Genomic DNA, 24486 nt, shown 5'->3' on the forward strand with positions numbered 1-24486 from the left:
GTCCCGTGAACAAATCTATAAGTAAGCGCTGAATGAAAGGCCAGCACAACCGCACACTATCCCGGCAATTATGCAAAGCACGTGAATAAATGTTGAAACACAACTTGAGTGACATTCTGGCAGTTGCAATACACTGCCTACTTAATACATTCTTTACAGCATGTTTTTGGTGATGAAAAATGTAAGACTGAAGTATTTCAGATTACTTCCCATGCATTTGAAACTTGGTAAGCGCATGAAACAGAGAGAGCTGCGATAATGAAAACGGAGACTAAATATTATTTCTTACCAATGCAAAATTTAGCCTAAAAAGGTATTATTACGATGAACCGCTGGGCGCAAAGAAAGATTGAATTGGAATCTGCATGTGGGTGTTTCGCCGCAGAACACGCGTAAGTGCGCCCGGAAATGGAAACCATAAGTGAAATGGAATTAGACTTTCCCCGTAGCTTTTGTGAACGCCACAGGATGGCTGCTGCGCATGCGCACACTGTTCCCACCGAATACCAGTGGCAGCACGAGCACCAGCAGTAGCGTTTCGTGTTCCTTATGGCTCTGTGGGTGTGTCCATTCTTCAGCTAAGTGTGTTGTGACCTCGTCGTGCAGAAGTGCGGGTCAAAGGAGAATAACGTTTTGAAGACGAGGTCTTCTTTGCTGACTCCACACGGGTTTGGCGTATCGGGGATCTGGTTATCTTGTTGCCTCGGGTTTTCTCAAGGCGCCTTTGTGCGTAAGACTTAGGCTTGACGGCAAACCCCCGTTTGCTCGTCTTGTGCGTCCGGGATTCGGTGGTACCAGGACAAGCCAGAAACACGGCAGCACAAGGTAGACTAACAAGCACAAGAACGTTTATTCCTCCAGAGGATTCACCTGGAAGCAGGCTAGTTCCGACCGCGACGTTTGCCTGGGTCGATCGTGGGGCGAACAAAGGCAGGGCGCGTCAAAGGATGGAAACGGGGTGTTTACCTGAGGTCCTTCCTTCGTCGCGGCTCGCAGTCTTCCCCTAGCTCCGGTGTTCGCTGGTCGCGCTTTACAGGATGGATGGATGGATGGATGGATAGATGGATGGATGGATGTTATGAGCGTCCCCTTTGGAACGGGGCGGTGGGTTGCGCCCCCAAGCTCTTGCTATTATACTGCCTAATGTCTACCTAGGTTAAACAATAAAAAAAAGAACACTATGAACTACCACACCCAAATTTTCTGATCCCCTATTGCGAACTGTGTTTTTGTAGTCGCGCCAATTTTGGCGCCCCCTGCCATGTTCTTTGCTCTGTCCAATGATCGCGGACTTCCGCGGCCACGTGATCGCCTACGTCTGTTAGCGGATGGGAGCGGAGGAGGGGTGTCGTGCTGCCCGGAAGCCGCTAGCCTTCCCACGCGGGAAAGCCATGCTAGGAACGTCTGCTCTACGTGCGTTTCCTGGCGCGCCTTTGGACGGGCGGAATTTATCGGTTTCAATAATTCGCACAATCTTCACCAAAAGGCAAATTTTGTTTGTTGGGAATGTTGTAGCGAGTCACCGAAGGTATAAGAATGTAGGTTTCAACGAGACAAGAAATGATAACTAGTCTTAGAGTAAGTCAATCTAACGACAAGGACTCAATGACTGCTAATATAGTCGAACATCATCCACACTGCGCTACACACAGAAGCTGCTAAGCACGAGGTCGCGGTATCGAATCCCGGCCACGGCGTCCGCATTTAGATGGGGGCGAAATGCGAAAACAGGCGTGATGCTTAGATTTAGGTACATGTTAAAGAACCCCAGGTGGTCCAAATTTCCGGAGTCTCCCACTGCGGCGTGCCCAAAAATCAGATCGGGGTTTTGATGCGTGAAACCCCACAATTTAACTTGTTCAACTACACACAGAACTATCTCTTGCGCATGATGAAATGCCGTCCGCGGCGGCCGCATTTCCACGGGGGCGAAATGCGAAAGCACCCGTGTACCATGTACTCGATAAAAAACCCCACGTGGTCAAAATTATTCCGGAGTCCCCTACTACGGTGTGCCTCATAATCATATCTTGGACGCAGACCTAATACCTCAGAATAATAATAACAAAAAATAAACTATCTCCGTGATCGGCCGAACTGGCCTCTTGGTAAAAAAAAAAAAAAGAGAGGCCTGCCAATCAAAGTCGACGCGAAGCAAGACATCGTCGTCGTGCATGCCTTAAAAAGGAATGAAATAACTCCGCATGAATAAAAGAAGTAGAGGATGCGAAAAAAAGTTTGAGGACGTCTGGCAACGGAACGAAGAAATTAATGAAGATAATGCAAAAATAATATCATGCAATCGTTCAACATTGCACCATCTTTAGTCCTCAAATTTCAGTGCATATAAATGCATATATCATGTACCTTGCTTTCTGTCGCGACGACATTAGTTTCCACGTCATTTTGTTTTTCGGCTGTGGGAAGTAACCAACTATAACTGATTTGTTATTACTGCTCTGAAGTCAAACCAAAAGTGCAGATATGCTAATGAAACAAATCTTCAAAGCGCGCATTTATGGGGGTGTTTCCTGTCACTGTGCTTTCAAGCTTAATCAGTGGCTGTTACACGCAAAAAACTATTTTCCTCTCTCTTGTGTCCTCGGCAGGAATGAGACAGCAGAACTGAGGAAGGAATGGGACGTTGTTCAACCCCTCCCTAACTCTGCTGCGTGCTTTCGTCGTCATGCTAATTGCATAGCTATTCGCCATATTTGGCTATTTCATCTTCCATATTGAGAAATTTCTACCACGTCTTTTTTGATGAAAGCAAAGCAAATCTCATCCCCCGTATATAGTACGGTACGAAACTACAAAGTAAGCACATACGGGTTTCTTAGAAAGAAAGCTTCACAGTTGAGGAAAAAATTCGTCCTGCTTCGGGATTATGACACTTCGCCACCTTTCATGACACATGCTCCACCTTGCGGGATTCTACACAAGCTATTTATCCTAGGCCTTTTTTACAACACAATTACGACGTGTAAGTACGTGCGCCGCTAGATAAGCAAAATGCTGACTATTCGTGGCGATAAAAGGCGCGACGAAGGAACGCAGACGTTTAGAAGATAGCCAGCGTATCGAGTACGGAGTAAATTTTCTCGACGTCGGAAAAAGCAGAGCGAGAGAGTGACCTAAAACACTCCAATGCCTTCCAGTAATCTACTTTCAGGTACCCTATCTATAGTGAAGGTTAAGACAACGTTTCGTATCTCTGCGATTGTGTATGGCACGTTCTTTTGCAGGAAAGATAAGTATTTTTAAAGGACAATGTCGAGAGCAATGGTGGCACGTGTGTACTTAACAATGCCCTGAAAGAAAAGAAAGGAAGAGAAACACGGAACATTCTTATTTCCAGCTCCTACAGACATGTTCTGGGTAGAGCATGTACATTGTATGAAACCTGCAAGAGACAAAAACAAACAGGGGGATCTAAAAGACTGATGTTTTTTTAAATGTTAAATGTCGACATTACTCCGTATAACATCGAGTCGACAAAATTTTAGGGCTATATGTAATGTGTCCATGTCCAGGAATTACGGACATGCCGCCTTCGGCAATCTGTTGAGCTTCACCGCAATACACTAGCGTAAGTCAATGATCAACACTTAGAAAAAAAATATATATTTCAAAAGAGCGGCTTTTTTTCAGCAAGTTTCAAATAGCATCATCGGTAATTAGTACTGCGCTATAGCAGTGCCTTCGTCCTGACCAATGCATTGCTTAAAGGCAGTGGTATGTGCTAAGTGTCATAAATCTGTATGCTATTAAAAGGAGGTACACTCTCGACGTTGCTAATGAGAACGTGTTCAAAATAGGTCGATCTTTCGAAATATAATATTTGTAAGTGCTGCCTGTTTGGTTACGACGGTGTGTTGCAGTGAAATTCAACAGATTGCCGAAGGGGGAATGTCCAAGAATTCTTGGGTATGCCATTCCTCCAATGTGATTCCTAGTCCTTCCAATTTATCGTAGGTAAAGTCAGACACATTTCGTTGTTTCGAATTTTTTTAACGCTTTCTGAACGTGCTCGAAGGAATAGCTCCTGTGTTATTGTAGGGGAATGGGTGACATAAATTTACGGCAGTCCATCTTGTATCTTTGTGACAAGTGAATTAAGGAACAAATTCAAGCGTAAAAACAGTCCCGTTCCTCCCGCCTTTTTTTACCCCGTTTACTAAACACCTCATTAGATGCATACTTATACGCGGAAGTCGCCAACTCTCCTGCTGTCGGCGAATATGTCAGTGGTCGTGGAATACACGTATAAGCGACATTATGACGAAAGACATTGCTCAATCAAAAGACCAAGCTGAAGATTGACTGTGATGGGGAGCACTATGAATAAAGTCTCGGGTGCCGATTGGTGCAAGGCTTGACGCAATGATGAATGAACCAAACGCAGACAGCTTGCTCGACTGCATCGAGCTGGTGAACGCCGTTCCCTAGGACAGGGTCATCGATGGTTCATTTTTTGCTGTAAATTTCAAGCTGTAATCAACGGAGACTTTCGAAGGAAACGTAAAAAAAAGCACATACTAATGCGCGTTCCTCTTGGAAGGAATCACTAACGAGAACAAACTAGAGGGCGTACTCGCCTTTTCCCAATCTCCAGTGCGTCTGACACCATCATGACTCGACCACGCTTATGGTTCGGTGCTGGAGCGTTTTTCGTCCTTGCAGCGTCAGGGTTACAAATAACGATGCCAAGTAATGAAGCGTAAGAAGTGTACATCATTGATTTGCATTCACACTTCATGGCGGCGTGATGGCACAACTACTGATTAGAGGGAAGTATACAAAACACTTTTCTGAAGAAAAAAAAAAACATCGTGGCTGAAACCATTGAAGATGACTGTCAGAGTATGCGAATAGCTTATGTGGACAGCGAAAAATCAAGTGGACACATTGACAACACACCGAATTACAGTGCTGAGGCCATAGCGATCTTTGGTGATGGCAGCACAAATTATCGCGCACATGTTTTAGTAGGTGGCATGACAGCGTGAGGAAGCTTGAAATCCTGGCCATGACAGCCTGATCTTGACGGTGTGACAGCGGAATCGCGACAGTCGGACGAGGACACCGGCATGACTATACTTGATTGACAGGCAGCGTGACGACGGCGTGAAGACAACGGCTGCGCACCTGTTTTCTTTTTCCTTCACTCGTTTACTACACTGGGGATAGATACTCCTCCGACCATCCACTTTAAAAAATTGGAGGACGCTTAAGCTTCGCCTTCAAGAGTGGAACGCGACAACGTTCCTGTCGACCCACCAAGGGGTGTAAGACAATGGGCCACAGGGCAGCCATCATTTACGAGGTGCCCTGCATCGGACGCGGTGAGCGTCGAGCCATATGGTCGAGCAACGCGGCGTGCGGCGCAGCAACGAAACGTGCGCCTGAGCAAGCGGAACGAACCAGAGAACTCGGTATCTCGGAGGGGGAAATGATGCACGCCAGCCAAACGTTGTGATCGGCACGGGCAGAGAGATAGACAGATAGTGATCTAAAGAAAGGAAGGACGCTTGATTCTGCAACCCGTGAGGGAGCAAGGCGAAGCGTTGTCAAGGGAGAGAGAGTCCGGGAGCGACCCGCCTCGCACAGCTCCAATGCGCGCGTGGCGCGCCATCTGTCGGGGCAGCGCCGTACATGGAGAGGAGGGGGGTCTTCTGTGTTTGCCGCAAGATGGCTCTGCGTGTGCGGAAAGCGCAGAAGAAATGCAGCGGAAACGCACTTCGCTACTCGTGTAATTGCGACTTCTGTAAGTTACATGTTCATAATTACCGATATACACCACAGTATAACCTTCCACGGCTCGTTTCGAGCCGTGGAAGGTTATACCGCATTCACTAGAGGCGCGTTTGTACTGCTTGGAAGCATCGAACTCGTGGCTGAGTGGTAGCGTCTCCGTCTCACACTCCGGTGACCCTGGTTCGATTCCCACCCAGCCTATCTTGGAAGTTGCTTTTTATTTATGAAGTGCCTGCCGTGATTTATCGCTCACGGTCAACGCCGTGGACGCCGACGCCGACGACACCGGCTTTTCTGCGACACGAGCTCCTTAACGCTATCGCGTTAAAATCGCAGATTCCATTCACGGTCTAAGCGAATCTGTGGTTTGCCGGTGAGACTATAAACGGCGCATTTCTACCCGAGACGCACCAAACGCGCCCGACAAACCGCCAGCCCAAGGCAGCGGAGGAAAACGGAGAAACGTGACACAGGCTACCATTGCCACCACCGAGTACAGCATCAAGTTCGTTACCTGCTGGAATGCGGCGATGACACGGAAGGCGATGCTTTGCGCGGCAGGTGTGCTCGGAATATACATTGTCAGCACGCCCCGCGCATTGCTAAAGGCGACACAGATACAAGTTTTGGCGCCGAACATCTTCCGTGTAGTTGCTCTGCATTGGACACGATCCGAGAAAGAACACTTCACTAGCTAGGCGGGCACCGACCTGGCATCTGCAGGAGAGCATCAATCCGCCATCGCACATCGGGCCCCAAGGGCTCACTCCGGCATTGGCGTGCTTTTTCGGACCACTTCAGAGAAAATGAAGGGCCGGGCTGTCTCTTCACAGAGTCGACCTCGGGACCACTCCACGTCGAAGAAGACGATAAGACCGGTCCCCTTCCTCCACTAATATAAGCGCAAGTTGAAGCAAGATTTCCTAGCAAGATTATTTGCATTAGGAAGAAAAGCAAAAAAAACATATTTATAATAAGGTTGCCAAAATTAACACACGCACGCACGCACACACGCACGCGCACACGCACGCACGCACACACGCACACACACGCGCACACGCGCACATGCACACACGCACGCGCACATGCACACGCACGCGCACACGCACGCGCACATGCACACACGCACGCGCACACGCGCACACACGTAATCACGCACACGCACACACGCGCACACACGTAATCACGCACACACACACACACACACACACACACACACACACACACACACACACACGTAATCACGCACACGCACACACACACACACGCACGCACACGCACACACACGCAATCACGCACACAAACGAACATCACGCGTACACTCGCACATAACGAACGAATAAAAACATGTGAGCAAGAATTATCGAAAAGAAGCGTATATGGTCTTAGCAGATTATAGGGTGCATCAAAATGTCACTAACCCGCCGCGGTTGCTCAGTGGCTATGGTGTTTGGCTGCTGAGCACGAGGTCACAGGATCGAATCTCGGCCGCGGCGGCCGTATTTCATTGGGGGCGAAATGCGAAAACATCCGTGTGCTTAGATTTAGGTGCACGTTAAAGGGACCCTGAAACGCTTTTGACGATTTTCTACAAGCGTACTGAGTCGTTAGAGTAGGTCTTTCTGATCATTAATTGACACATCTAAGTGCTCTGCGTAAAGCGTGTAATTTATTATAAGGTTTTAAAAACGCTTATCGCTGCCGATCGCAGCGCACTGCTCGGCGGAATTTTAAGCCGCCCCTACCCATATGACCGAAATCACCCATATGACGTCAGTGGGGCGAGCTATCCGATTGGCTGACCAGGGCGCGTGATCGATAATTTTTCCAACTTTATGGTAAACAAATGATCTTCGTAATAGTTGGAATGTTAGTTAATTTGTTTTTATAAAGAGAAAGTAGCAGGAAGAGAATGCACAAGAACAATTTTTCAGTACACGAAAGCACTTCCGGCACACAGCAAGTGTCGTCTGCTTGTGTTACAACGTACTCCATTTTGACGAGAGCTCCGCGGTCAGAGTTGGTCTTAGTCTTTTCGCGAGCACTATGATTCGACTTTGTTGCCTTGTGGACTGCAAACGTAGCGACTGGCAATATGTCAAGCTGCGCCATCGTGTCCCTCTGCAGGGCAGCGTACGAGCGAACTGGCTGCTGCGCATCAGACTGCCGCTATCCGATCGGCGCCAGGATTTGCACGTTTGTGGCCGTCACTTTACACCGGAAGATTACTTACGCACTAGCGTTTCGCGAGTCCCGTATTAGGGCAAACGTAAGCGCAAGGTGACAGGGTCTGGCCGCTTGACTGTGCCGTAACGGGATGAGCCGAGATGAGCAGAAGGAAAAGGTGAATCGTCTGCACGGTGCAGCCACCTGGTGGCATAGAGCTCAACCATACACAGTAGCAGCAACGAAGCGTATTCTTTTTAGAGCGCAGCTCTTTGGCGTCCGTTCCTGGGTTTCGCGTCATCGTCGGCGTTGTCGTCGGCCTCGTAACCAGCTCCGCCCCCCTTTCATCCCCCCAGCGCTAGCAGCGACCGACTGATACCGCTGGATGCCGCTGACGCCGCTAGAGAGTCAAGATAACGTGACTGCATAGAACACCGTCGCCGCCATGCAGAAAGAGGAGGAAAGGGTCCCCCCGGTTCTTGTGTGGCGGATAGGGTGCTCTTCAGTTGCCGACGCGCCGGTTATTTCACGTAGGCCCCGGCACGTCGACGAATACGTGACCACCTTCCCACGGCTAGACCTGGTTCTTAGCGCTGCGGAAGCGAGGGTATCATATTGTTTGTGTCGGCATCGGCGGCGTTGTCCCTGAAACCAACTCCGCAGCTGGGGTTGACTCACTATCGGCGTCAGCGGCATCAGTCAGTCGCTGCTATCTCTTCCCTCCTCCCTTTATCGTGTTGTCCGCTTGCTGCGCGCGCTTCTGCCCCCATCGTTTGCCGCTGGGTGTACACGCCGCCCCCCTCCCCCCTCTTCCTGCGAGTCTCCGGTTGTCAAAGCGCCGGCTCGAACTTAATTCCTTTCTTCGCTCCTCCTCCAATGCAACCCCTGTGCGGTGGCAATCAGAGAGCCAGATCGGTGGCGGCGGATCTGTATATGTGCACCGCCCGAGCCGAAATTGCCGCTGCCGTTCGCCCTGTGCGGTGGCAATCAGAGAGCCAGATCGGTGGCGGCGGATCTGTATATGTGCACCGCCCGAGCCGAAATTGCCGCTGCCGTTCGCCACTGCGAAATTATCTGCCAGTTCTTTCTGAGCCATGAGCGAGACGACCGATGGAAGTCCTCCGTCTGCTGCTGCTGCTGCTGCTGCTAAACGAGCTGCCAGAGCAGAGGCCCAGCGCCGTCGCCGTCAGAATCCAGAGGTGCGTGCCGCCGAAGCAGAAGCTTACCGTCGCCGCCGTCGAGATGATCCAGGAGTACGCGTCGCCGAAGCAGAGGCTAAGCGCCGCCGCCGAGAAGACCCTGCCGTTCGCGCCGCCGAAGCGGAGGCTCATCGCCGCCGTCGAGAGCAACCAGCAGTAAGCGAGGCTGAAGCAGAAGCTCATCGCCGCCGCCGAGAAGACCCTGCAGTTCGCGCCGCCGAAGCGGAGGCTCATCGCCGCCGTCGAGAGCAACCAGCAGTAAGCGAGGCTGAAGCAGAAGCTCATCGCCGCCGCCGAGAAGACCCTGCCGTTCGCACCGCCGAAGCGGATTTCTCCGACCACAAAGCTTCCTTCATGACTGTCAAGAACTGTTAGTGGAGTCTTTGTTAAAGGAATACGTGTGAAAAATAAAAAAAAATTCTGTGATAGCGCATACATGTGTTGCTCGATTTCTTTGCCTCAATCTATCGAAAAGGTGAAACAGCTTATTTGCTGCGCTCAAATTTCGCATTAGGAAGTAACGTAATCGTCGGTAATTTTTTTGCTGCTGGTGCGTAATTTTCGCAGGAGTGTAATCATCAACACGTTGTTTTTATGAATGTTTGAAATGTTTTACACTTGGTTAGAGCAATATTAGCGCTTTGTTTGGCTGGTTAAGCGATGCGCCAACAAGTGTCTGGACCGTGCAGACCGATCAGGCCGCTCACGTACGTCTGCGCCAAAGTTCCTTCATCAGCTTGAGTTTATGCCTCCAGTCATTTGCCGATATGACCAGCTTGCCTGTGGCTAACGGAATACCAGACACGTTCGGCGCTACGACAGAATGCTCGCAACGCACGCTGCTTCGATAGCTCTCGCTTGGGGTCGACAGCCAAGCGGCTAGCGGAGAGGCGTGACCTAGGCCTGGGACCAAAGGAAAGGGGACCCGAAAATACAGAAGTGCCTGTACCGGACGCAATTAGTAGACGGCTACGGGTATGTCCGGTGCCAAGAAACATGAACCTTGAGTTCTACAAAGAGCGGCGGGTGGCGAGGGCCAAGGCGCTCATCGATCTCCATGCCAAAGACAGGGGTGCCGTGTTTTGGACGCGGCAGAGTATCCACATGACAGAAAGGCATTCGCCGCTGCAGTCGTCGGGGCACCGACCGGTGCAACGAGAACAGCGGCGAGTGTGCGGACTCGAGGGGCGCATCAAGCCGAGGAGGTGGCCATTGCCCTGGCCATCGCCGACCCCGAGTGCACGACTGTGCTCTGTGATTCTAGGACGGCAGTGAAAAATTACGCCAGAGCAAGGGTGTGTGGTGAAGCCGCGCGTGTGTTGCGTGCGGTCGATCTCGCGATTAAAAGTCGGTGTGTTGTGATAAAGTGGTTTCCGGCCCACATGGGCAGTGATATGTCGGATTGCGGCAACGCAAATTACAACGAGACGGCGAACACGGCGGCGCGAGGACTAACCAACCGTGCCGCTGCTACTACGGCCGACCCGTCGTGGCGGTGGGAAACCAAGGACAACATGACTTCCTACAACGGAATTGTGAAATGGTACCGACTACAGCGAAGGACTATGCTGCCACCTCATCCGGGCTTGACCCGTAAGGAGGCGGTTTTATACCGACAACTTCAAACGGGGTCGTTATTCACCCCGGTGCTGATGAGACACGTGTGTCCAAGTGTTTATGAAAGTGATCTGTGTTGTGTGTGCCGAAAGGAAAGAGCCACTGCAGCTCACATCCTTTGGGACTGTGCTAAGAATCCGCACGAAGCTGCGACGATGACAACGATCCCGCCGCGGCTCGAGGCCGCAACGAGGTGCTATGACCAAGATGTCCAAACCCAGGCCGTCCAGCAGATCTCGGCGGCCCTCGAAAGGCAACGACCAAGCGAAACCGGAGGGATGCTGCCACCCCAAAAGAGGGGCAGGTGCGGTTGACCAAAGGGAATAGTGCGGCCGCGGCTGAAGTACAGGCGCCACACGCCGCGAAGACGTCATGGCCGCGTCACGGTAACGCCTCTCTAACAGGGGAAGGCTAACCGTTCTGCAGGTATTCACAACAAAGTTTCTTCACTCACTCACTCACTCACTCACTCACTCACTCACTCACTCACTCACTCACTCACTCACTCACTCACTCACTCACTCACTCACTCACTCACTCACTCACTCACTCACTCACTCACTCACTCACTCACTCACTCACTCACTCACTCACTCACTCACTCACTCACTCACTCACTCACTCACTCACTCACTCACTCACTCACTCACTCACTCACTCACTCACTCACTCACTCACTCACTCACTCACTCACTCACTCACTCACTCACTCACTCACTCACTCACTCACCTCACTCACTCACTCACTCACTCACTCACTCACTCACTCACTCACTCACTCACTCACTCACTCACTCACTCACTCACTCACTCACTCACTCACTCACTCACTCACTCACTCACCTTGTGCGCTTTAATCAAGTGTTCTTCCATCAGAAAAAGCGCACTTTGTTCATGTTATGCCTGCAAACTTTGGAGCTCTGGGCGCATTTGGAGGATGCTTAAGCTTCGCCTCGAAGAGTGAAACGCGATATCATTCATAGATCCCCGACTGCTTTTCACGCCACCCGGCAACGGCAGCGTATGTTACCGTAATGTTTAGCGGGAAACGCTCGCGGTAAACGTTATGCACGAAGGCGGGCTTTCTGGCCGAAGCGCGCACTATTGCAAGGGCCGTGATGCGGCGGAGGCGAGCGCCATCTGGAAGTCTTTAGGCTGTTTCACATGGCGCGATTGGCGCGAACGTGGGGGCGAAGAAAATCGCTCTGCCGCGCACGTCGCAGAGCGATTTTCACTGATTTTCGCTTTCACTTGCGTTTGCGGCGGCGTGATTTCCGTCGCAACGATGCCCAAGGTTGCCCCCTGCTCACGAAGTATCCATGCCTGTATCGTTAAGTAAAAACATGGAAACTAGTGAAATAGTCGGATTTTCCTATTATAATTCGATAATAGAATAAGTACACGATTTTTTAATGTTTAAAAGCGTTCAGACTTTGCGACAGCTTGCAGTTGCGGTGAGTGAGACGCTGCACAACACCGCAAGTGTGAGCGTGCGGCTTGTGCAGCGTCGGTGGGGTGGTTCCGTTTAGTATACCCTAGTTTCGTTGTTACTATGGAAGCCACAACTTTTTTCCTGGATGAGTATTTCCTTTTGCAGAAGAACAAGCTACTATTGAGTGTGCATGTGTTAGCAGCTGGCACAATTTGTTGTGATGAAGAGGGTGGCGATCGAGTGGGTACATGCCTTTTGTTGAAGCGGCGTCCTTCTCCCGACCTTAATAGCGCGCAGCTTCTGCTTGTATACGAATAGTGTAAGCGGAAGAAAAGAAAAAAAAATGTTTATTAAGCTCCTAAGCCGCCGGCGCTGCTGGGTACGCCCTATTAAAACATAACTGAAACTGGCGCGCGACATTGCTCCAAACCAAATCAAAGCCAAATTACCGTACAGCCAATTTCGGCCGCCCTTTTCTAGTTTTTGAATACCAAATAGCGATCTGAAAGTTCAGTTTTGAAGAAACTTTCTTACTTCGAAGCCGATAAAATATTATTTGTTCTGTCGCGTAGTCACTGTATCTAGCAAAAGATTGCTAAAATGGCAACACTGCTGCCACCCACCAACCATGAAAACCGGTGAAATGGCCAAATAAATATATTTCCTTTAAAGCCTTGGTTTCTGTTCGCACACGATCTACGAAGGTAAAGATTGAATAGAGGATCCCGGCAACGTAGTCTCGTAAGCGTGCCTATGTAAGGAGTTAAATATGGTTGAATTAATTCCACGGACACTTCATGTTGCACGAGCCACCTGAAAACGGTTAAGGAGGATAGGTTGCTGGAATCACCTAAGCACTGACAAAGCTATCTAAGTACGCATACTATTTAAAAAAATTCATTGCGCAACGTTCGCCTTATTCGACTGCGTCTGTATGGTTTAACATAGTGGGTGGTAGAGATGCAGCAACGCCATATCAGCCCGAATGCCTTTCTGGTGCAAGCGTTTCTTTTTTCATTCAACATAAAAAATACAGGCCATACAAGTAAGAAGAAAAGCAAACAACCAAACAAGCAAACGAACAGGTTCGAAAGACATTTTCTCCTCTTGAATGCCTTGTTAAAGTCTGCGGTGGAACAGGTCTCGTAAACATAGCTTTTTTTCTACAGGGCGAAGAGCAAGAAATAATGTTAGCTCACGAGTACATACTCTTTGAAAACTGGTATTTGACCCAAGTGCTTTGACATTCGCCATCAAGCTAGTCCTTGTCGAAAGTACTCGTGGATAGAAGTATGGCGTGATGCCATTTCACCAGACGGTGCACTTGCGAGTGGGGTTCATGGGAGCGCCTATGGGGCAGTTGAAGGCAGTCGAGAACTTGGCGAAGTTCTTAAGGGGAATGTTGACTCGCAGTTTGCCGGGTATCTCACTGAAGTTCAGCTTACGCTTCCAGACATCGCTGTCCGGATTGTCGCACAGTCCCACGGCATAGAGGACGAAAAACAGTTGCTCCATGCTGAGCTGCCGCCCGTCCAACGAGACCTTCAGCCTGTCGGCACCGTCCTGGGACAAGAGTGCTTTCATGTACATGTCGTACAGCGGCCCAATGACGGCGTTGTCTGCGATGTTTTCATCCAGCCTTAACCGTGCCTCGAAGTTGTCCCCTATGAGGTCGGCAATGTCGACGTAGTACTGGTCCTGGAAGCAGAGCTCGAGCTGCGAGAACTTGCTAATCTCGTCGGCGTTCCACCAAGTGGCCACTGCGAGGTTGTGGTCCACGGTGGCCCCGCGCCTGTCCACGGCCCCGAACATGCCTCGGAAGATTTCAGCGAGTATAAGTGGAAAGAATATAGGGTCGATGTTCTTGGTAATGTCGTTGAGAAAGGCGATGCTCGCGTGTGGAATGAAGAGCATGTTGCGACCGAAGAAGTACTCGTGTCCTGGTGAAAGGGCGGTGTGGTCATACCTGGCGTCGAAGTCCTCCTTCGGAGGCCTGGTCTCCCAGTAGGCGTTCATGGTTCCGGCTTGAATCTCACGGAAGCTTTCGACTAAGTGGCTTGAATCAAGGGGCTGAGCATTGAAGCTGTAATAGCTGGCGATAGTGTTGACGTCGTCTGTGCTGCCGAGAAATACAACGCGCATGTTCTCGATCTTGTCGACGCCAATGCCAATCGCCGAGCGGTCCAACCACGTAGAAGACGAAAGGAGGCGATCCGTCATGCTGCTCTTGAGATGCACTTCGAGGTTAGACATGCTGTAGTCGTAGTGCTTCAAAAGTAACGTGGAGTTGTTCTTGCTGAAGGTCATGCGGCCAAAAAAGCGCATGCCGTGCTTGTACAGTCGCTCTAGCAGGTGCATGCAGGCTTGACGCCGCTCTGGGACAAACTCCAGGTAGTTGTCGTGGCTCAAACGCAGCAGAGGGCTGGCGGACTTGGCCAACAACGGGGACACATGCACTACGATACGGTAGCCCACGTAGTTCAAAAGGGTAACCATGTCCGTTTCGTCAAGAATGGCGGCAAGCTTGGTGACGTAGTCCTGATTCATAACGGCCACGGACGTGTCACTTTCGAATGTCTCTATGTCTTGAAACAGGATATTGAGGTACGCTTTCCAGTCCCACTTCCCCTTGCTGTCGAGCTGTCCAACGCTTTTCATTCTGTCTGGAAACTCTATGAAGCGTGGTGCCGACATCATGTGGTGGAGCTCCGTCTCAAGGAGGACTATAGCTTCCGCTTGCTCGGCGACATCTAGCGCCTTGTCGAAGAGTGACAACGCGAGAGTTATCTTTTGAGTAAAATTTTTCGGTGGCTCATCGAGGTACGCGAGGTTGTATCTCTTCAGCGTTAGGCTAGGTACGCCGATGTGGACAGTGTATGCGCGATCATCCTCGAAGGGCCTGCGAAGGGACACCCTAGCGAAAGGGAAGACACCGAGGTCTCGGTCCACGAAAGCCGATACCGCGACGATGTTTGAACCCCGCGGAGCCCTTTTGTAGGGCCAATTTCCAAGGTTGTATTCTTCAAGCAGAGCTCTCAAGGACGTGAGGTTTTTGTCATCTTTCTCTTCGGATTGGCACTTGGGGAGCAAAGAGATGGCCTGATGGAGGAAGACGCCGGGATACTTGTGGTAACGCTCCTCATTCTCTTTGAGGTAGTCCCGGAAGAACCGCTCGATGTCCATCATCATCATGCCTACCGCCCGCTCCCTGTATGCTCTGGAGAGCAGGTCCAGGTCGCGAGACGCCCACTGTCGGGAGCAGACGTGACCGTAGAAGTCCACGCACGGGTTTACGGCCGGGTCTATTCGGCCTCGCAAGTAGTTCTCGGTCCATACACACACGTCGCTCCGGCAGCTGGACTTGGACGGCACAACTTTCCTTTCTTGCTTGACCAAGTAGCGGCTGTCCACCTCGTGTAGCGCGCCGCTTTCGCCGACGCCGGTGACTGACGCGTTTCCCCAGTGTCGCAGGAATGCCATGGTGTGCTTGAAAAGCGCCATTAGGGCGTCGACCGGCTGAAAATAGTACGCGGTAATGGTCACTCCCGCGATGACCACGATGAGGCCCACGCTGCACACGGCCATGCATGGCAGGCGTCGAGGAGAGCGGGACGCCAGCACTTGCGACCGAGACCGTGCTAGGACAGTCGTGCATTTAGAGTCTGACGGCGACGCCACCTCAGACAGCTCTGCGGAGCGCGAGCAATCAGGGAGAGGCTGCTCTCCACGGTCGTCCTGTACGTCGCCGTCTCTGTCTTCAGCAATCAGAGACATTGCCGTGTAGCGCAGGCCTAGCTGATCGAGGCTGAAGCTTCTTCTTCTTCTGTGGCTTGTGCCCATGATGCCATCACGTGACACGTGATGCCGATGATGACGTCAGGAATTGTGGCTCACACCAACCACGTGGGTACCTTCTGAAGATCGGCCGTCGTGTACGGAGATATGTTCTGGGCTCTTAGCTTTGTAACAGAAGTAAGAAACGAATAAATAAACAAAGAAACGCGAAATTAGGAAAAATCTGAATCGCATGAGTTATCCCGCTTATTTTACCTTCTGTGCACGACTAGATCTTTAACACTCTGCCGAATAATCTGTGCCAGCAGTAGCAGACGAAAACTGCAACTGTTGTCACGTACGGGCAAATAACGGTTTTTCACTCGATGTGACTACGCCGATTTTAGTTTGAGAGGCAATCTTAAGTTATACAGCGCTAAGTCCATAGATATTCTCAAATTTATTCATCATTATAAATTGGATATAACCATCCATATTTTTGCTCAATCCGCTATAGTGGGGAGGAGCCACATAGTTGATAGGATACAACAACAACAACAACAACGACGACGACGACGACGACAACGACAACAGCCTTTGAAGATCTCTGCGACAAACACTTCCGGTGCGTTAGCTGCCGTCGAGAGCACTGCTTGGCTAGAAGTGTCTTTTTATGGTTCGCCGCGTATCAGGTTTGTTTACTCGGCACGAGGATTGTCTCATTTCGGCATGGCTCTCGCAACGCGTGCTCCGGCAGCCGGGATGAGGCGCTTCTGTCTTGACAGCACCATTATTGGAAAACTCATATCGGTGTATCAGGCGCGGGACGCAGCAGGCTGGCGTGCTACGTAGAGTTTCATACAATAATTGCTAGGGGGAACTCTGGCGCTAGTACCTACGGGAGCTGCAATCGGGGCGGTTCAGCTAGCTTGCGACTTTGAAGGTTAATTCGTCATTCTGAACAGTGTGCTACGTAATACATATTCAAACCAACCGTATTAGGGTTGTCCGACGGCAGCAATCGAGCACAGGACCTCTAGTGCAGCTAGAAGCCCGATATTGCAACCACTAGGACACGGGCTCATGCATCGACAAGCAGCACGTATGATCGCTTTGAAATTAAGGACAGTGAAGACAGACAAAGCGTAATAAACAAAGGCACGAGGACGTATGAATCCACAAGTACGATGATCAGACAACTGCAGGTATTTCACATCATTCCAATGGTGACTGAACAATCGCAGCGTCAGAGTTCTATCTGGTAATTATTGCATGAAACTACATGGCGTGCTATTCTGGACATAGCAATATTCCTTGATATTGTAGAATTTGCCATCTTGTCAGCTATGAGATTTCCGGTCTAACGCTGGTCTCTACAGCAGGGGTCACTCCGGTATAGTTGACGAAGAGTAGCAGTTGCACTCTAAGCCTTAGTCTCGCGTGGTCCGTAAACTTTTGCGGTCGACTGTGCCTCTCTCTGCACCACATCTTTATTCCTACAAAACTAGGGGAGATTGTAGAAAAAAAAAAGGCAATGCGATGTATTTCGCACGCGACCGCAAGGAAACTGACACAGGATGGTATCCTGTCGTTTTCTGTGTTACCCATACGAAAGTTTGCGTTGTTTTTTTTTATGAACAACGTTGGCAAACCAAAGCATGCAGTTTTGCGCATCTGTGAAGCGTAGAAGTATAGTTAATAAAAAAAAATGCTTGAGCTACGGTATTCATCTGCCCTACTTGAATGGCATTGCAGGGTCATGTTCATTGTCGTTGATTATCTTCATTACACGTCGCAAATCCATTATAATGGAATGTATAATTTTTTTAAGCGCTGTTGAAAATTTGCTTTTGTTTTCTTGTGCACAATAGTTCTTAATAAATGATAATAACGTGCCCAAATGCACTGGGTGGCGTACTCTGTTTATCTCTTGTTCTATAATTAGTGCTACTTGCCATGACAGTTCTTTGAGTCCCCATTGATTCGTTGCTATTATTTCACTCGAGCCTTTCTGTTGTGTCATCTTGTTGGTTTGTCTTTCTTTCTCTTGTTTGTAATTTCCATTTCTATGTTTTCAGTATCCTTTCCTAATGAAGTGCATGTCAAGCTTAGCGGCCCCTTACCGCCCCTATGCGAGCCTGGTGATTGCCTGGTTTCGTTTTCTGTTCGATCTTGCATTTCCTTGTTACAAAAAAGAGGAGCTGTCCGGAGTCGGATTCGAATCAAGGCCCGGAAGTCCGGGGAGGGACATTGGACCGCTCGGCCACCCTGACTGGACGTGAACTGAGAGAGAGAGAGAGAGAGAGAGAGAGACAGAGAGAGAGAGAGAGAAGTGGTTCTTTATGAGGAAGGGAAAGGTTGGCCCTGTCTTCTGCAGCCCTTGACGGAACACGGCTCAGTGCCAAACTAGAGCAGTGCTAATCCCACTGCTGTTTCCTTCGCCAGTTCAAAATATGTGAGCCACTGTGAGAAGTGGAATTCGAACCCGTGCCCGGAAGGCCTTAACGCAGCGCTTTTGATCGTTCTGCTAACATGGCTTTTCCATTTCTTCATTTTTGAATGTTTCCACTTACAACAGAGAAGAATTTACGTCTTGGAATCAAACAAACGCACACTTTATTACACTGTTCTATAAGGAGATTGGTTCTTCGTGGCGTGTTGTTGCATTGGTAAGGTTCTTATGTTAGCAAATGATCAAACAGAGGTAACCCTTCTGCGACAATTCTGCCCTGAAGACATCTGAGATGTACATAATGCCCTGCTTAAATTGCACTTTTGCCGCCTGTGGTTTAACATGCTCGTGTCTTACATCCATCCGCATCTTTCATATCCTAAAAATTGTGGGGTTTTACGTGGCAAAACCACTTTCCGATTATGAGGCACGCCGTAGTGGAGGACTCCGCAACTTTTCACCACCAGGGGTTCCTTAACGTGCACTTAAATCTAAGTACACGGGTGTTTTCGAATTTCGCCCCCATCTAAATGTGGCCGCCGTGGCCGGGATTCGATCCCGCGACCTCCTGCTCAGCAGCCCGACACCATAGCCACTGAGCAACCACGGCGGGTCTTTCATATGCTGTGCGTTGTCAACGACATCAGCTAATCACATAGCATGACCCCTCTCTGGTCAAAGGGCAAGAATCGAATCCCGTAAGGTGCAAGCGAAAATTCCTTTTTCAGTGTCCTGTGTAAAATACCCTTCCCTCCCCCTCCCACCCCCGTCTAGGAAAACAGAGCCATAGCAGTCCAAAAAATATGTTCAATAGTTTTGGGGTTGTAACATATTTAACATTAATACTAAAAAATTAAACAAAACTTTATTTCGACCAAGATTTTACAGGGAACGTGCCGATGGGCACAAGGAAGAAAAACGTCTTAGTCGGTGCTCGGACAGACCTCTTCTTGAAGCGCTTTGTTTGGTTTAGCTTTCAATGAGACCACTGTGGCCAATCACCCTCGTGGGTACGAGCCATGTTTTGAGGCAGCATTACCAACAAAACAACATTAACGCGATTCACAACATCAAGTTCTGGTTCTAATACATAAACGGAGCGGCAGAAAGGCACAGGACACATAAGATCAAGCAAGTCCCTATACAATTTCTTTGGAAGACAGACGAGATCTATTCAGTAGGAAAATGTTTTTTTTTCAGTAAGCGAAACGCATCAATAACTTTCTCCAGAGAGAGAGACAGTGGAAAGGAGAAAGGCAGGGAGCTTAACCAGAGGGGAAGGTCCGATTTGCTACCCTACGCTGGGGAAAGAGGGGAGGGGGAGGTAAAGTGATAACACTGTAGAAATAAAGAAAGGAGCATAGACATACAATCACAGTCGGTCACTGTCACCGCATACTGTCACCGCACAGCACATTAGCACTTGCAGCCCTATGAACCGTCTGTTCATGCTACAGCCGCTTGTCCAATTCTGTTGCCCTTAAAAACTGCAAGACTTTCTCCATAAATAATTTCACCGGAATATGGTCGGCAGATTATGATGACACTACTCCGGTAACGCATTACTAAAAAAATCCACTTGAAAAAAAAAGAAACTTTGGAAGGAACCATCACCTTGATATTTTAAGAAAAAGAACCGAGGAACATCCTGCTGAGAAATAAATTTGACAACTCCTGCCCTCCATTTTTTAACGAAATGAAATAAGTTTAGGCGACTAGTGCGCTACCAATACGATCCCCAGATAAAAGCAGCAAACAGTCTGTGCAATGTTTGCGTGGACACTCTTGCCATGCAGCCCACTCGATGCATCTAGAACACACTTGTTACGACGAACATATTACACGCAGTTGCGCGTGTAAAAACCTAAAGATCGTGTCCGCCTCACTTGGTTGCTTGTGATCAAACACGTTCGACTTCATCCGTCCATTGTTCTTCGGTTTCGCAACAGTATTGAAGTATTGAGGCGGGACACCATTATATTAAAGGAAGGACGATTGTCACAAATACATGTACCATAATAAGCATACCAGAAAGCATTGACGCGTATTCCGCGAAGACAGAAATCGATATCAGTAAACGTTATACCTTCAAATTGTGTCGCCCACGCGTCCCGTTCACCGTGTCAGAATCCTAAGCCATTATCGCCGACTAATGGCACTCCGAGTTAAGGTGCAAAACGTTTTTGCTTCGTTAATAGCCCTTTCGTTGCTTCCTTGAGTCTGGCAGACGATGGCGGGGTCGACTGCGTACGGTGGCATTTTAATTTCGTGCGGCAATGGCCGCATACCTCTTCGTTGTTGAAAAATATTAAACAGAACAGTTCAATATATTGAATCGTGCTGGCTGGGCATATAGGCCGAGCATTGTAGGCGCCACACGAGACCTTACTTGGATTGCTTTACTAAGTTTATTGTTAACAATGAGCTTAGCAGTGTAGTTCTTATACGCCATTTTTGCGCATTCACTAATCACACTGCCTACGCTAATTCATTTTAACAGTACGAAAGAATGCCATATGCGGCTCCGTCTACAGCTTTCTCTAAATATAATTGCAGCATTTATATGTTTCTGAAATATACGCATCACAAATTTCCAGTACACTTTTGACGGTATATATAATTGTGAAAATGGTCCTTCCTTTAATCCCGCACCTTTAATGGGGGCCCGCTACAGTTCTGACAACTGACTGAAGTGTTCTTGTTATTACTTTTATATAAATATCTTCTGACCTACATTTGTCAAACCTATGGGACGATAAGACTCTACTTTTTGCAATTTGTAAGGTTCATTGGTTTTGGGATTACTACTACGTGACTAGTTTTGAATGATGGAGGCATTTGTTTGTTATCATAGGCTTCTGCTATAACATGGCAAAGTAATTGTCCAACTTCATGCTTAACGATATTATAAAATGCTGATCCAAGGGCACCCGGCCCAGGCGTCTCGTCTCCGCTGAAATCTTTAACTCATTGATTAATTTCCTTTACAGTGACTGCTTTTTCAAGCCCTATTTCACTATCCTCAACGCGGCTTGGTACTAGCTTAACATAATCGCTTACGAATTCATCTTTTCATCTTTGTCATCCTTCGAAACCAAGGAAACTACAGCATCGCTCTGCAAATGCTTTTTAGTGACGCTTTCACCCGCCGAGACCTTGTTCTCATATTAAATCTTCCTTATTTCGTCCTTCGGTGCACATATTCTTCCCCAATCGCCCTCTTAGTTTGTATTTCGCCTAAGCCTCTCTGAACGCGCTTAAAGGACGGCATCTTTACGTCTTTCTTCTATGCATTTCATCTATCTCTTGAGATCCTTGAATTCACTTTTGAACAACTTGTTGTTGTAGTATCAGCATTCAAAAGGAAATGAAGTGTACACTGTAGTTAGTTATTGCTCCCTTTGTTTTTTGTCCGTCTTTCTTATGATGACCGAGAAAATTTAATGACCTAGATCGCCTACATATACCCTAGAAAATATAATAATGCTCGAAAGACTATCGTACAATGATGGCCTAAAAGGATCTATAAATGACGATGCGTACACCATACACCATAGAAAAACTACAAGAAAGTTATGCGCCTAATAAAGTGGCAACAGCAGGCGACTTATTAAGAGGTGGCAGCAGTTCGGTTGAGACTCTGTGCGATCACACGTTTCCTTCAAGTGACCGATAATTTGAGCCTACTGAAATCCCGCGGTCATCCTGACGGGATGGAACAGGCCATGACATCGGAGCAGGGCATATTGCAGTTTCCACGAGTACAGAAGAAAATATTTTAAAAATTAAATTAAATCCTAGGGTTTCAAGTGCCATAGCCAGCGCAGATTATGAGGCACCTCGAGGCTCAAGAGTGCAGTGCGATAGCCACTGGGTGGAGCTAAAAGAAGTGCCAAGAATGTGGTTCGAGCCCCCGTCCGGAAGACTGGACTTCAACCTCGACACAATGCCTTGCACCGTTCGGTCTTTTTTCTTTAGCGTTAAACACTATGTTTCAAATACAACAAGAAAACACGCTTCTAGTTTTTCCCCGTTACATATGCGCTGAATAATTATATTTTACCACCTTGGGCAACCTTGCCGTACGGAATTTTTTCTTTAGTGCTTTTCTTTGGCCCTTTGCACAAACGTTACCAAGCACGTCATTTACAGCAGAATCATTGTCCATGTCAACACCAGCTCATGTAGGGCCGATGTGCTAACACTGAAAGTGTTCCATGCTCAAGAGGTCTACATGAGGCAACCAACCTAGCACAATTTCAACATGGCTCTGTTCTTGAACGAAACGTATGACTTTCTTTTCAAGGTACTTAAAGCACTGGGGTGCCTCACGGGCATTCGTATCGGTGTGCCGAACAAGCGCCCAACACCTCCATATGCTATAGAGTATAATCAACTTTATTGAGTCAAACGTTGTCCTGTTTTTCACCTCTAAAAGGAGATACCGAATGCCTTGAAATTCTGTTTTAATGGCGCGTGGCACAAAACACAGCTTCTCGGAAATCAAGGAGCGTCTTTCTATCGTTTCTTTCTTTTTACGTATCATATGCGTCTTTTCCTCTTGTCGCATACAGGACCTTTCCGTCCCGCCATAGTTTGACAGTGAGAGTTTCTGGGTGCAGGCGGAGAAGGAACGCTCTGATTTTCGTAGGGCTCATAATCTCCTTCATGTTTTGTATAACCACTTTTTGCTCGTCCTACTGAGTACTCGGATATCTACAGTGGTAAAGCAATTAAAGGATCACACATTTCTTTGCATAATTCTTGCGAGCCACAACACACGAATAAATCAACGAACAACGCGCTATAGGTCAGAAAATGGCACGCTACTCTCAGAAAGTTGCGTATTTTTCCAGACAAGCTGTCGGTTGATACGACGATATTTGGCAATGGTTTGTTCAGACGAAGCTGGAACCGTGTATTAAGCAAAAGGTTTCTTTACATCTTTGAGGAACAAGAATTGATTTACACGTTGGCCAAGGCAGGTGCGTCACCCGTCCTCTCCTACATGTATATCCCCACACGAAGGTCGGGAAAGCATGGTTAAATTATTGTACGTGAACTCTTGAACAGTGGAGAAACTATAACACATATCAAATTTTACCGACTAGAAAGTGCCATTTTCATCCATTTCGTTTGCGTCTCTTGTTACACATTTCGGTCCCCCCATCTTGCCAGTTTGGTTCACTCTTTTCATAATACTGTGCAGGTGCTCCTGAATTGGTTATTTGTAGAAGCGGCACACATTTACTAGCAGAAGACCGGTGTTCTTGAAGCAGACAAGACGTTCTTTATTATGCGACGGCAACTTAGCTGCCTGCCGCAACTCATTATTCAACAAATGTTACCATGCTGTAACACTAGGATGCGATTAGCAGTACCCCTATTGACAACCGTAGCTATTTACAATTCCCGCAACTGAGGCGAGTATGTCGTATAGGCAGTGTCATATTCTTGCGTTGTCAAAGTGGAGTGTACCGATCAAAACGAACGTCGATGAACTTGTGCGCTCAAGTGTAACGTTATCTTCGCATCATAACTGCTTACTGTGAGAATGCGTCAGAGTGCGTCATAACGGCAGCTGTGGATTTAAAACAACAACAACAACGAAGTACTATAAAATGATGCCCACGTATTAGGGCGCACGTTTGCGTCACCTACCTTATTTCATTCATTAGTGGGTAATGCGTATGATTGTTTGAAACTATGAAACCAGTCGCCCCACTAGTCCTATTCATTTACAAAACCAGTTATAAGGTGCACTACATGTTATTTTTTTAAAGCACTTCAATGGACAACATATTAATAGAACTACACGAATGGCAGGTGTTTATTTTGATTGTTCCACTGTCTTCGTCGAGGACCGATAAAAAAAAGTGACAAACCGACAGGCGTATCCGCCACCTTACGACAGGAAGGACAAGAGCTGTTTTGGTCCTACCTCAGGGAGAACGGGAAAACCAATTAGCCTGTCACGGTGACTTGAGTCCATCACATTGACAAACAAATGAAAGCAGGGCGAATTTCTCTTTTTCAACTGCTCCAATCACAAGCAGTGCTCTTTTCCTCCGTTTTGATCGATGTGTAGT

At 48.4% G+C, this 24486-nt stretch overlaps 2 protein-coding genes across 4 annotated transcripts in view; one reads left to right on the top strand and one right to left on the bottom strand.

Moving 5' to 3' along the window:
* LOC135904172 (multidrug resistance-associated protein 1-like) overlaps positions 1–24486 on the top strand; it is a 116465-nt gene that overhangs the window by 639 nt on the left and 91340 nt on the right. The gene's annotated exons all lie outside the window — the stretch shown is intronic.
* Positions 13158–15983, bottom strand: LOC135904171 (neprilysin-1-like). The gene has a single exon (XM_065434783.1). It carries the CDS (start codon positions 15943–15945, stop codon positions 13480–13482), a length of 2466 nt encoding a protein of 821 aa, XP_065290855.1. The 5' UTR covers positions 15946–15983; the 3' UTR covers positions 13158–13479.

The sequence above is a fragment of the Dermacentor albipictus genome, chromosome 10 (genome assembly GCF_038994185.2).
Source record: "Dermacentor albipictus isolate Rhodes 1998 colony chromosome 10, USDA_Dalb.pri_finalv2, whole genome shotgun sequence".
NCBI classification, from domain to species: domain Eukaryota; kingdom Metazoa; phylum Arthropoda; class Arachnida; order Ixodida; family Ixodidae; genus Dermacentor; species Dermacentor albipictus.

Coding starts and splice junctions, on each gene's coding strand:
- LOC135904171 (XM_065434783.1), bottom strand. CDS start 15,945: ATGTCTCTGATTGCTGAAGACAGAGACGGCGACGTACAGGACGACCGT.